General features: G+C 34.5%; 2 protein-coding genes across 2 annotated transcripts in view; one reads left to right on the plus strand and one right to left on the minus strand.

Moving 5' to 3' along the window:
- Positions 1–14,179, minus strand: part of RANBP9 (RAN binding protein 9) — an 86,049-nt gene that overhangs the window by 28,084 nt on the left and 43,786 nt on the right. The window contains exons 3-5 of the mRNA XM_057699351.1: positions 7,274–7,326; positions 6,198–6,365; positions 2,216–2,238 (exon numbers count right to left, since the gene is read on the minus strand). Coding sequence (XP_057555334.1) covers positions 2,216–2,238; positions 6,198–6,365; positions 7,274–7,326 — 244 coding nt within the window. The remainder of the gene's footprint in view (positions 1–2,215; positions 2,239–6,197; positions 6,366–7,273; positions 7,327–14,179) is intronic.
- On the plus strand, positions 13,126–13,853 carry LOC130831344 (SIN3-HDAC complex-associated factor-like). Its single transcript, XM_057699364.1, has 2 exons — positions 13,126–13,736; positions 13,780–13,853. The coding sequence occupies exons 1-2, from the start codon at positions 13,367–13,369 to the stop codon at positions 13,851–13,853; spliced, it is 444 nt and encodes a 147-aa protein (XP_057555347.1). The 5' UTR covers positions 13,126–13,366.

A 14,179-nucleotide genomic window follows, 5' to 3' on the forward strand; every position in this document is an offset into this window, starting at 1 on the left:
CCATTTAACTTATTCAAAATGAACTCTGGATGTGCTCCACCTAAAATACAGCCTTCTCCATATCTATAAGTGGCATCTCCATTCTTTCAATTCTTCAGGCCAAAATCTTGAAGTCAAATCTTTTTTATTACATTTTCACATCTGATCCATCAGAAAATTCTCTTGGCTCTCAGATTTTTAAAAAATCTTATTTATTACTTATCAATCATTTTACCTCTTTAATCCAACTGGAACTTACTGTAGTATAAATACAGACAAAATCCTAAGATTATATACTTTTTCAAAAAGATAAATACTTGTTCCATCACTGCTTATCAAATAACCCTTCTTGATGAACAATTCTGATCCACAGATTCCAAATCTTCCCTGCTTAACAAAGCTGTCTTCTATTATAATTTTGATTTCTTCTGGTTTTCCTAGGATTTTTTTTTCAGGAAGATTAATAACCTATAGATTGGATGTCTATTCTCTGTCTTTGAATCTCCTGTCATCTCTCTCAAAACATCTCTGTAGTCAGAATGTATCATAACTTCCTGCACCTTACGCCTGCTATGAGGCAGCAGTGGTCACCACCTGCACAGGTGTGAATCTGCTGAAGGATGAGCTCAAAACTCTGAGTCTTGATTGTTTTTCCTGGTCAAACAGCTGGATAACTGCAACTTCTAAGCCATTTTAGTTAACAAGCCATCATGGACCAACCAAGAAAGGAATGTCAGAGTCCTGGTTGTGTCATAAAACCTTTAGTTACTACCTTCTGGTTGTATGAAAAAAGTGAGAGTAGGAAAGCCTGCACAATGCGGTCAGGAGCTTGGAAGAAAATGCCAGAGACATAATGGAGAACTCTTAAGAAATGTTCTTAATAGCAGAAAAGACAATATCATGTAGAAAACCATGGACATTAACTCTGAACAAGTGTTTTAAAAGGCTGGACTCTAAACATGAAGATGCCTGGGGAAAACCGTGATCAATTTATATCGCTTCCTGCATCCTTTTTAGGTGTGCAATAAGTGACAATAACTAAAATTCAGATTGAACTGCCTGAGCAGAGCATTCGGTGACCATGAGATATGAGTCCTAAGTGACAAGAAAGCTCTGTATCATAGTTTATTAGTTTGTTAGTCCCCGCCTCCCCTTTAGGGCTATATACACATGATGCATATTACAACTGATAAGAGTCTCAGATTTGGGAAATATGGTACCTGGAATCAAACCACTTCTTATATCTCTAGTGATGTGGAGTCACCATCATCTCCTGCCTGAAGTTCTGCAATAGCCCCTCAAGGTCAGCTTGCTTCTACCCTTACTCCCCATGCAGTCTTCTTTTTATCCCAGTATATCACAATAACTAACACTCTGCAATGTCTTTGTATCTCATTCAGAGTAAATGCCCAAGTCCTTACAATGTGCCTCAAGGTCTAGAAGATCTACTCATCCTCCCCATTGTTATCTCATCTCCTACTGCCTTCATGTCCCTCTAAACCTCCTTTCATGCTATTCTTCAAACACACCAGGTGTGCTCCTGCCTTAGTACCATCCCCCTACTATTCCCTCTCCCTGGAACATTCTTGTTCTCCATATCCATTTACTTAACTCCCTCACCTCCTCCAAAGTCTCTGCTCAAGAATTACCTTGAGCAAAGGTGAGCAAATTGTATCACCTGTGTTCTGTCTTTGGTACTCCCAAGCTCTACTGTTTCTCTTTCTTTAAAAAGTATTTAAATCCTTTAAAAATATTTTTAATGTATTATTTATTCTCTAAGTTCCTCAGTCTGAATACTCCAAGAGGACACAGACCTTTATCTGTTTTGTTGAATAATGTATCCCAGACATGGAACCTGCCACAGTGGCCCTCAATATACACTGAGTTAGTAAATGACTAGAACTGCTGTAGAGCCATTTACTGAAAAGCCCAACAATACCAGAGACATATTTAGAATGAATCCACAGTGATACTAAAAAGTGTATTGTAAATAATCATTTCCACTTTAGTTGTTAGCTACAACTAAGCTCCCTTGAGCAATGGTGCAAATTCCCAGTGCAACGTGGACCTTAATTTCTGACGGTCCACACCAATGGTGGCTTGAGAGAGGAGATCTAGTCTAGGTACAGCATGGCATATAAACTTAATTATCAATAAGACTGCATTTTAAACATGATTAGTACTGGTTTTTATATACTTCTTTTAATTAAAAATACAAAACTAAATTATGTCTTACCGGTAAGTCGGTGAAAGCAATACCTAAAAAGAAAAAAAAAAAGGTGGCATTAGAAGCTGTTTTTCAAAGGCAGAGTATGGTGACAAACTGAATTTCTAACTATAAAAAGAAGGGGAAACATAGCAAAGGAAGAAAAAAATTAAAAAGCTAAATATAAAATAACAAGACTAATTTTTTTCTCAATAACACTAACATAGGGTCTGAGTGAATGCTGTCGTCCCCTTTCAAGCTCATCACCCTTGTTAGGTACACACCAATTTTATTTCTAGGGTACCACTACTGCCTCCAGGATTTTTGAAATGGTTTTAGATATATATTCAAAGCTATTTTAGGAACTAGATAAGAAAATTGATTGCAAAACAGTCATATTTAATTTCTGACTGACACCTAAGCTGCTTTATCCAACCTTATTATTTAATCTTCCTTACCTAGATTTAGCTTTTAAATAATTTTGAGGAGAAAGAAAAGATTTCTGTTACAAAAAAAAAAGTGAATGGAAAATACAGGACTTTTGTTTCCTTAAAAAAAATTCTTATAAACGTACATTCTCAAAGTTTTGACTACTCTAGAAAAAAAATTTTAATTCCTTCTTCAAAGGACAAAGATTTATACAGTTGAGAATTTCTCTTAAATGTCCTCTGACAGTAATTTTAACAGTCATGTATCAAATACACTTGAACAATCGCAATATCACTGGAATAAATCTACTGACATCCCAAAACGATGGTGTAATCTCCCTTCAAATATTCAAATGTATTACTTAGCTGAAAATAAGATAATAAATAAACCAAATATTTCTGTAGGACCTCATTCATGTGTAAAAAGACTGAGCTCTAGAATTACGGGAGGGGGTGGTGTTGGGGAGTTGGCTAATCGCAACTCTTCCAGTCTAAACACACATTAAAACAAAATAAAACCATGCCGCCACCACCACCTCTACTGTGTTGATCGCCATCTGAAAAATGAGGGTTATATTATCTTTAAGGTCTCTTCCCACTTGAGAGTCCATGGCTTTATAATTGCACTGTACCACCAGAAAACACAACTATCTGACTCTATTTACTACAGTAATAAAGTTAAAGGCAAACTATAGAGCTGCCCCCACCCTCCATAAAACATTCGGATTACCTTTAGCTTCATTCATAAATAGAAAGCAAAGTGGCTGTGGGCCAAACAAATATGAGAATTTATTCTAAAAATTTCAGAAAACTAAAAAGGACACAGAAAACAGCAAGAATAAAATATGACCATACATATTTTTAACATTTTTCATAAAACAGCAGTCTGACCAATTCTTTTTTTCAAAAATGTCTATTGATAAAGATTGTCTAAATTTATATTGTTTTAGCAAAAATTCTCTTTTGTTAGTAATTACTGAAATTCTTACTTTACCAAAACCTCTAATGAAAAACCCAACTTAAATTCTATAGATTAACACCTTTGAACACTGCCAAATATAGCAACCACAACCTATGCATATTCAGACCACAAAGATGGCACTTTAATAAGTTGTATAATTATTGAAATTTTACACAGAAAATAATTTTTTCCCAATTTCCTAATCTGATTATCCAGAGGCTTTCTGAAAAGTAATCTTCAGCTGATGAATGATAATAAAACAAAATTTACAAATTCAAATAAATTCACTCACATATTGAAATGTTTCCCCCTTAATTATTTTCTCAAAAAGCGTTCCATTTCTCTTTATATGGTAAGTAAATATACATTTTGAAAACCTTCATGAGACGGAAACCAAAGATGTATCAGCTTTGGGGCAGAAATTATCCATTTTGGGAAATACAAGGGAAAAGTACCTGAATAATATTTTATCTTCTAGATGCTAGAATCTGGACCAGAGATAAGCACACAATACTCTATAAAGGACCAGAGAGAAAATATCTTCTGCTCTCTAGGCCAAGTGGTCTCTGTTTCAACTACTCAAGTCTGCTGCAGTAGCAGGAAAGCAGCCATGTGTGGTACATAAATGAATGAGTGTGGCCGTGTTCCAGTGAGACTTCACTTAGAACACAGACAGGAGACTGATCTGGCTCATGGGCCACCACAGCTTGCTGACCTCTGTCCTAGTGGAATAACTTCTGCACACCAGTGTTTACCACTGCATTCCCAGCACCTGGCCCAGAGTCTGGGAAATGACAGGAAACAACATCTACTGAGTACTCGCTATGTGTCGGGCAATCACTTAAGAACTTCACGTGCATCACTTTGGTTTGCTCTAACAGCCTTAATAAAGTAGGTAGTATAGTGATCCGATTTTATGATCTGAGGCACAGATATGTGAAGTAACTTGCATAAGGTCACATGGACAGCCAGGAGAGAAACCCAGGCAACTAAAGAACCCATACTGACCACTGTTATACTGCCTCTCTACTTGCTTAATTATAAATATTATTAAATTCATGAATGAATAATGAGAAATGTTTCAAAGTGACTTATTTTAGAACATGATTCTATCATTAGGTACCCTTTCCTTAAACAGCATCTCACATTTTAAAAATGGCTTCCGGACTCCAAAGAAAATTTCAATGTAAATGCTTGTGAAAACCTAACAGGAAAAAATAATATCACATCACCTATGATCTTCTCATCTCCCAAAATAAAATTTCTTCTCTGGAATAAAGTTTGAAAACCATAAAAAGATTAATTTTGGTTTTAAAAATGTCATCTTTTGCATTTTTGAACCAAAGGTCATACCTAAAAGCAGACTTCTCCTGGTTTAATTTAAGATTGTAAATATCTTAAGCAGTCAAGCCAATGAAGACTATCCCAGTTAACTGCTTTGATAAGACAGAGCTGGAATAGTAACAACAAATAAATGAAAACGGCTATACCTTCTAGAAACCAGTTTGCCACAACAATCGAATGACAAATACACACAAGTGCGTGGTAGCCTTTATCAACATCCTTGAACCTTTAAGTTAGCACGGGACAACAGAGTCAATATTTGTAATCAGAAGGAAAAGTTTTAAGCCAAATGTAACTGTGAAGAAGATGGTAATTTATATAAGGAGTATGTTGAGATACTAAAAATAATATTATCAATGTAGCCAAAAATTTTGAATTTTCTACTATGAAATTACAGAATAGTTTTTGTATTATATTAAAGAACATTTACTATATATCTAACCATACTATCTGCAGCTTAATTTTTAAATACTACTTATAAGCAAACTGCATTTTCTGACTTCTGGGGTTACTAATTTTTGCCTTCTTTCACTTTATCTTGTCAGAAGTAATTATGAATCAAGGATGTTTCAAACAGTAAAATAAAGTGAAACTTTTTTTACTTTTAAAGCATTAGTCTTGTTATCCTTTATACTTTAACACAAAACAAAAACAAACAAAAACTTCTAAGAAAAGGGAGCATAACAATCACAGGCAGCTTTAAATCTGAAGTATTCTGGGTGCACATTCAACTAAAACCCTGACTTCCTGTTAGTCTTACAATGGATGAGGCAACCAGCCTTTATCGATCTTTATTAGCAGGCCTGATTTTTCAGTATGTCAACGTCCTTCGTTTGGTTGGGAGCATCAAGCTTTTCCTTGCCCTGTCATCACCCCCACACCACACTAAAAACTGACAGCTCTTTTTTCTAAGTACCTGTTACCTAGAGGACTGAATCATACTGTGAAGGGCTTTATTCAAAGCAAAGCAGAAAACACATAGCATTCCTACTACTGGAATAAATATCTGAGCATGAGCTTATTTCTAGTTAGTTCTATATATGTGATACAATGTCACCTACACTGTAAAAAATTAGTGTTTTTTAGTTGACTCTGTGCCCATCATACTTCAGATTTAAATTTTCACCACTTCCTCAACTTCCACCTAGAAGGAACAAAGAAATAATTTCCAGAGGCATCTACTTATAAAGGAGAATGACACAATAAATATTACTACCATGCTGTAAGTACAATAATCAAAATATCTGGTAATTTTACACGTAATTCATTATCTTAGTACCTAAACTATGTCCATTCTTGGTGTAGAAGCAGGTATTGTTGATAAGGTTAACACAACAGCCAATGACATCACCAGTCGTAAAAGTTGGTCCATAAGGTTGTCCCGTTCCAGAAGAACAAAATGAATGTCCATCATCACCATGATAACCATATGAATGTTTATCCCAGCCTAAAGAGAAAGTTCCAGTATATTTACAGTGAAAAGTAAGGCTCCTCTATACTAGAGCTATTCACTAAGATTTTAACAAGATAAGCAAGAATAGTACAACAGACAGTACAAAGATAAAACTTCCAAAAGTACATTTAAATTCTCAACGTGTACACTGTGTAATTGCTATATTAAAACACTGCTTACAACATTAAGGAGAATGAATCTGCCACAGAGAACGCTAAAATATATCTTAAAAAGAGAGGACTCCCACCAGAAAAAGCAAGCAAATATAGCAAGACACACTTTCCATGCATATTTCCTTTGCTAATAGACCAAAGGAATTCTGCTTTGATTTGGTTTAAGTGCGCAGGTGCACACACACATACAGTTTAATATAAAATAAGATTTTTCTTTCAATATTCAAAAAGTTTCCTCCAAGGTTAACTTTTAACATTAGTAAACAGAATACCAGAAAATATAATCTAAGAATCACTTCCATATGATGAATGGTTTTAGGAAACAGTCCTGCCATCTCGATTCACACCTTCCTTAGTTTACTTTTAATATCAACCTACATTCCCAGAATATTAAACAACTGAAAATGGTTTAAAAGCCAGAAATGTGTTGGGTAGGAGACAGAACCAACCACATTAAAACATTTAAAGTAGCTGCTATGACTAGGTACTGGAAGTTAAAAATACCAACCAACAAAACAAAAACAAGCAAAACAAAACAAAACAACGCATGGTATACTTGTTACGTTTTGCTAAATAGCATAAAATTTATGAAAAGCATTCAGCTTCGACTTTGAACTCATAAGTGATTAAAAATATAGAAGATTAATGTACTTAACTATCAAGTTATTACTTGACATTTTTAGCCACAGAAAGCCATAAGACTGTACTGTAATTCAATTACAAGTGTACCTGGTAGTCTATTCATGTTCACACCTTGAGCAGAAAGACCAATTCCCATGTAACTGTTTAAAAAAAAAAAAAAAGAAAGGAAGGAAGAAAAGCTGGTTATTATAGTCATATATGTATAAATTACCAAATGCTCTCAAACATTATCAGAACCTAGTCCAAGATGAAACTCACAGGGTAGCTACAAAAAAAGTTATCAGAATTCATGAACTAGTAAAAAGGGCAATATTAAGCAACAACAAAACCCAGATTCATAGTAACTTCCTACAGCAATCATTCATAAATAAACCCAAAGTATTACTAATACTTATGTGCTCTCTAACTATAAAAACCTTTCCAACTTATCTACACAAATATTTAGAATTAAGACTTCTAATAAAAAGAGGGACTTGTGGAAGAAAAAAGAAATATTAAATAAGAAACAAACGTGTTTTCAAAAGGACACAGTAAAAATCTAGTTCCCCTTCCACTCCCCCCACACAAAGACATGGAGGCATATATGAAATAAATATCCAATTGATATAAAATCTGAAATAATTAACAGAATTATACTAAAAAGTATATGCTATGGGGTATCTATATATTGGTTTTCCAAAAGTATTTTGGCAAATTGACAATATGGAATTAAATATGAGACTCTTAATTACTAATTTATGAAACACTAGAACAAAATTATCTCCACAAAAGAAATACAAGAGGAAAAGGTAATTATTAAGTATGCAATTCATTTTAAAAGCTTATAAAATATTAATAAAACCTGATATAGTTCAAAAGTGGGAAAGTATAAAAGAAATACATTTATAAGTATCACTGCAAAAAAGAAAAACTAAATAAAAGCAAACTGAATCCAATTTGTTAAAAGGCTAATTGTGACTGTATTAAGATTTAAAATGGTATTTGACAAATTTCAGCTACCACTCCTAATAACATACTAAAATCTTTTAGAATTAACTAGGTATTTTGGCAAAATGACTAAATATAAGAAAAACGTTTTAATTTCTTTTCTAGAAATAACCAGCTAAAGAAAGGAAGTGGAATGTATAGATATATCAATCATAATAACTACAGAAACTACAAAACAGGAGTAAAGAGCTCAACTACAGCTCCAAAATGATATCTTAAAAGTGGTAAATGAGTATTTTAGGTATCTGGAAAACCTGACATCATAAAAATAGCAATCTTCTTAAAATTAATATATACATGTAATGAGGTTTAAGATAGACTCCAAATGAATTTTTAAAACTAGAAAAAGTGCTTTTAAAGTTTATATGTAAAAATAGAGAATTTTGATCAAGACAGAATTTTAAAAAAGAAAAATAACTTAGTGTTTGTCCTACCAGATATTAAAACTCATAGACAATGGAATTCACAAGCACAGTGTGACTAATAAGAGTATGTGTCAAGTGACACAAGAATGACAAAACATTAAGAAACATTTTGGATGTCTAGTCAAGACTCATTAAGTTGGTATTTTGATTCAGCCCCTTTGTTCCAAATACAGTATACAATATACTTAAATTTATTTAAAAAAAAAAAACAAAAGTAGTAAGTCACAAGATAATCTTTGAGAAGAAACACAAGACTGAGCAAGGATAAGCTCTGGGCCTGGGAGCACATATCAACGGGTAGGAGTTTCTCCTGGGGAACCAAGGACTAAAAAGGCTCCACAAGTGGATCATTAGCTATGGTCACTGCTTAAAGCCAACAACTGGAACAGGCTTCCCCTCCTGAAGGGGAAGAAAATACTGATACCACCTGCTGCCTTGGTGAAGCTCCTTTGACACTGCCTCTTAACTAAGATCTCAACAGTTATTGAATGGATCTGTGATTGAATCTGTAATACTCCCAACATCACCTTGAACAAAGAACTTGGAAACTCTAATGTAGACCTGGTTTTAAAGTGGGGGCCCAGCAGTTAGAAAGCAACTATAAACTGTAATAAAGGGAAAATAAGTATAGAACAAGATAGATAAAATGAAGAAAAATGTTACACTTTCTAATTAAAATGAGGCTGCAAACACACAATACTAAAATATACCAAATATACATATAAGATCAAGGAAATACACAACTGGAACACGAATTCATTCTAGATGATATCAATCAATGGAGAGTATGACAAAACAAAACAAAATAAAATAAAAATACTTAGGATTATGTAAAAAAAAAAAAATGGAATCACCATTGCAGTGGAGCACCAATATTTACTGAAATAACTTAGCTAGTGATTTTACACAACTGAAAATATGTTGGTAAGTTGAAAGTGCAAACCACATACGGAGAAAGATAAAAATAAATTCACACACAAACACATTATAGGCTACCAATACAAACAAAGTCCTAAAAGCTTCCAAAGAGAAAGGCAGGTAACCTCAGAAGGGATGACGGTTAAAATGACAGCTGACTTCTCCCCAGCAACAGCTGATGACTGTAAATAATGGCACAAAGTATTGAAAAGTAAAGAACTGTCAACCTACAACTTTATTCTCAGGTAAAGCATCATCCAAGAATGAGGGCAAAGTAAGATATTTTATGGCATAATAAAGCTAACACTTCACTATCCACAAATGTTCACAAAAGACCTATTTGAGAATAGACTTTAGTAGGAAGACAAGTGAAAACAGAAGAAATGCATGGGACAAAGAAATGACAATTAGCAAAGAAAATGATTAAATGTCACTAAAATTAATTACTTACTAAAAAAAACCATTAAGAATTTTAAAAATCTATAATCCAGTTATAATGTGCTAGAATACAATTCAAAATTACTTGACATATAAAGACATAGTAAAACATGACCCATATTCAAGAGAAAAGATAAACAAAGAGAATGACCCTGAGACCCTCAAGTAACTGGAATTAACAGCTAAAGTATCTATGGCAGCTGCTGTTACTATGCTCAAGGATGTAAAGGGAAATATGCTTGTAATGAATGAACTAGGAAATTTCAACAAAGAAAAAGAAAACTAAAAAAAAAAATGAAATGCTGGAGCTGAAATATATTTGAAATAAATATTTACTAATGTACCTAATGGCACATTGAAAACGGCAAAATGAGTAAGTAAACATGACAGAACTGATCTGAGGAGGAGAGGAAAAATACTGATGGAATACAAAGAGAGTCCCTGGAGCATTATCGAAAGGTCTAACATATGTAACCAAAGTCTCACAAGGAAAAAGAGAATGGAACAAAAAAGTTGAGAAATATTCCCAAAGTTGGGGAAAAGAAAAAAAATTTACAGATTTTGGAAGCATGGCAAACCTCAGTTGGTTAAGTACAGAGAAAAGCACACACAGGCACAAATCACAAACATCTGAAAACTAAGAATGAAGAGAAAATACTGAAAGCAACAAGAAAAAAATGATATATTACTTTCAACAGGAACACTAAGCTGAATATCTACTGACTTCTCAGAAGAAAATATGACGGCCTGAAGACAGTGGAACAAAATATTTAAAAGAGCAGAAAAGGGGAAGGGGAACCCATGCCAACACTGGGTGTTACATTAAGGAAATATCCTTCAAGAATGAAAGCGAAATAAAAACAATTCTCAGATAAAAGAAAAAATGTGTTGCCAGTAGAACCGCACTAAGAAAAATACTAAAGAAATTCTGCCAAACTGAAAGGCATCAGATATATGTGTATATATATATATGTATATACAAAGGTGAATCAGATATTACATATATAGGTACATCAGACAGTCACCTGGATCTTCAGGAAGGAATGAAGAGCACTGGAAATGGCACACACATGGGTACATAACGAAAGACTGTTTTCACTCTCAATTTCCTTAAAAACATATATGACTCCTAAATGCAAAAATAACATGCACTGTGCAGTTCATAAGTAGATGCAACACACATGGGTAACTATGTCAAAAAGTACAGGAAGTGGGGGTAAATGGACCTATATGGCTGCAGGTTTCTGTATCTTGTGTGAAATAATAAAACATTAATTCTCAGTAAACTATGAAAACAGGGAAGTACACTAAAATCTTTAGAGCAACCACTAAAAAACTGCAAAGAGTTATTAGTTCAAAAAGCCAACAGGTAAATTAAGATAGAATTCTAGCAATATATCAGAGTGATAATATATCAAGACCAGGTGGTGTTAATCCAGGAGCACAACACTGGTTTAACATTCAAAACACCAATCAATGTATTTTACCAAATTAGGAGAAAACTCTTATGATCATTTAAATAGTTGTGGGAAAACATCTGACAAAATTCAACACCTATTCACGATAAAAACTCTCAGCAAACCAGAAATATAAGGGAACTTCACCAACCTACATTTACAAAAAACCTACAGCTAGAATATGTAACAGTGAAACAATGAAAGCTATTCCTGTAAGATCAAGAACAAGGTAAGAATGCTAGCTCTCACCATTTCTATGCAACACTGGACAGAAATCCCTAGGCATTTCAATAAAGCAATAAAGAGAAATAAAAGGCATAAATAAAAAAGGAGGAAATAACTTGCCCAATATCACACAGCTAGTAAGTGGCAGAACTTATTGGGCAAGTTACTCACCTGAACAACAGGTTGATAATAACGGAAGCTGTCTCACTGGCTTGTTGTGAGAGCTAAATGTATTTGCATATGCAAGGATCTTAGAAGTGTGACTATTAGCATTTTATTCTCTGTGCCCAGTGGAGGCCTCACACACAGAAGGTGCTCAATGCACATTTTTGAATGAATGAATCAATGAATGAGTTTGACTAAAAAAAAATCTAAAAGTAATAAATAGTATGACATATTTTTAGAGTTTAACATAGCTTACTGTTAAAATTGAATACAGACAGATAAATCTATTTATCTAATAAAAACATCCTATTTGGGAAAAAAAGGAAGAAATAAATCTGACTACTTTTAACAAAAGATAATCTTAAAAAACAAAATAATCAGTGGAATTAATAAGCGAATTTAAGACAGTTGCAGGATACAAAGTTACTATATAAAAACCTATCGTATTTGTATACACTGGCAGCAAACACTAAGAAAGTAAAATTTAAAAAAGAATTACATTTACAATAGCACCAGAAAGCATAAAACATTTATGAACTTAACAAAAGGCATATAAAATTTCTGTTTGGCTGAAAATTACCAAACACTAGTGGGGGAATTAAGGAAGATGTAAATAAATGGAGAGCTATATCATGTTTATGGACTAGAACACTCCACATTATTAAGGCTGCAATTCTCTCCAAGTTGATCTCTAGCGTCAGTGCAATCCACATTATACTCAACTAGTAGGTTTTTGTAAAAACTGACAGGCTGATTCCAACGTTTACACAGATATAAACAGGATCTAAAATATCCAAAGAAAGTTTGTAAAAGAATACAGATGTAGGACTTACACCATCTGACCTCAAGATTTACCATAAACCTGAGTAATCAAGACAGTATGGTACTGGCATTAAGGATCAACACATAAATCAATGGAACAGATTCAGAAAGAGCCCAAAAAAGAGATTCACACTTATACAATCATTTAATATTTTATAAGGATGCCAAAACAATCCAAAAGAGTAAGGAAAGTTTTTCTAACAAACAGTGACAGAACTGACATCCATTTGGAAAAGTAAACATCAATCTCTACCTCACACAATATATAAAACTCAACTGATGATTTATCACAGTCCTAAAACACAGAAGTTAAAACTATAAAGCTTCTAAAAGAAAACATGTAAAAATATCTTTAACAACTTGGGGATAAAGCAAATACCTATTAGGACACAGAAAGCAAGAACCATAAAATAATAAACTCATAAATCAGACATCAACAAAATTAAAACCTTCTGTTCAAAAGACATAAGACACTAGACAAGGCAGTTGAGGAGGAGGGAGCGATTGGAGGGGGGGGTAGGCTTGGTGTGCACTCCGCACCTCGGAAACGTTACTGCGCGTGGAACGGCTGCTTCTGGAAGTCCATCCAGTGGCATTTTGAGTTTTGAAAGGTATTTTTGAATATAAGAAAGACTTTACTACTCAGAAGGAATCTAGAAAGTGGAATTGGGAAAGTTATTACATTGGAGGAACATTGGTGTCCTTCAGAGCATACCAACTAAGGCTACTGCCCAGAAGAAAAGATGTTTGGTTTTCACAAGCCAAAGATGTACCGAAGTATAGAGGGCTGCTGTATTTGCAGAGCTAAATCCTCAAGTTCTCGATTCACTGACAGTAAACGCTATGAGAAGGACTTCCAGAGCTGTTTTGGGTTACATGAGACTCGTTCAGGAGACATCTGTAATGCTTGTGTCCTGCTTGTGAAAAGATGGAAGAAATTGCCAGCAGGATCCAAAAAAAACTGGAATCATGTGGTAGATGCAAGGGCAGGACCCAGTCTAAAGACTACACTGAAACCAAAGAAAGTGAAAACTCTGTCTGGAAACAGGATAAAAAGCAACCAGATCAGTAAACTGCAGAAGGAATTTAAACGTCACAATTCTGATGCTCACAGTACCACCTCAAGTGCCTCTCCAGCTCAATCTCCTTGTTATAGTAACCAGTCAGATGATGGCTCAGATACAGAGATGGCTTCTGGCTCTAACAGAACGCCAGTGTTTTCCTTTTTAGATCTCACATACTAGAGAAAAAGATGGCGGCGAAGTAGAGAGACGTGGAGTGCATCCCTCTCCACAGATGCATTGGGAATGCACGGAAGGACACAGTCATTCCCACAGAGAACCAGCTGAACACCAGCAGACGGCCTCGGACACCGGAAAGGGCTGCGGAGAACCTGACATAGCCGACTGAATATTCGTCTAATCCAATACTTGGACATTAGTCTGAGGCTTGGACAGTCTTCTATAAACACCTCTATCACCAGGACAAGCAACCCCAAAAGCTTGGACAACCATGAGGAAACAAAGAAACACCATGCAGGCAAAGGAGCAGGAAAA

The sequence above is a fragment of the Hippopotamus amphibius genome, chromosome 11 (genome assembly GCF_030028045.1).
Source record: "Hippopotamus amphibius kiboko isolate mHipAmp2 chromosome 11, mHipAmp2.hap2, whole genome shotgun sequence".
NCBI classification, from domain to species: domain Eukaryota; kingdom Metazoa; phylum Chordata; class Mammalia; order Artiodactyla; family Hippopotamidae; genus Hippopotamus; species Hippopotamus amphibius.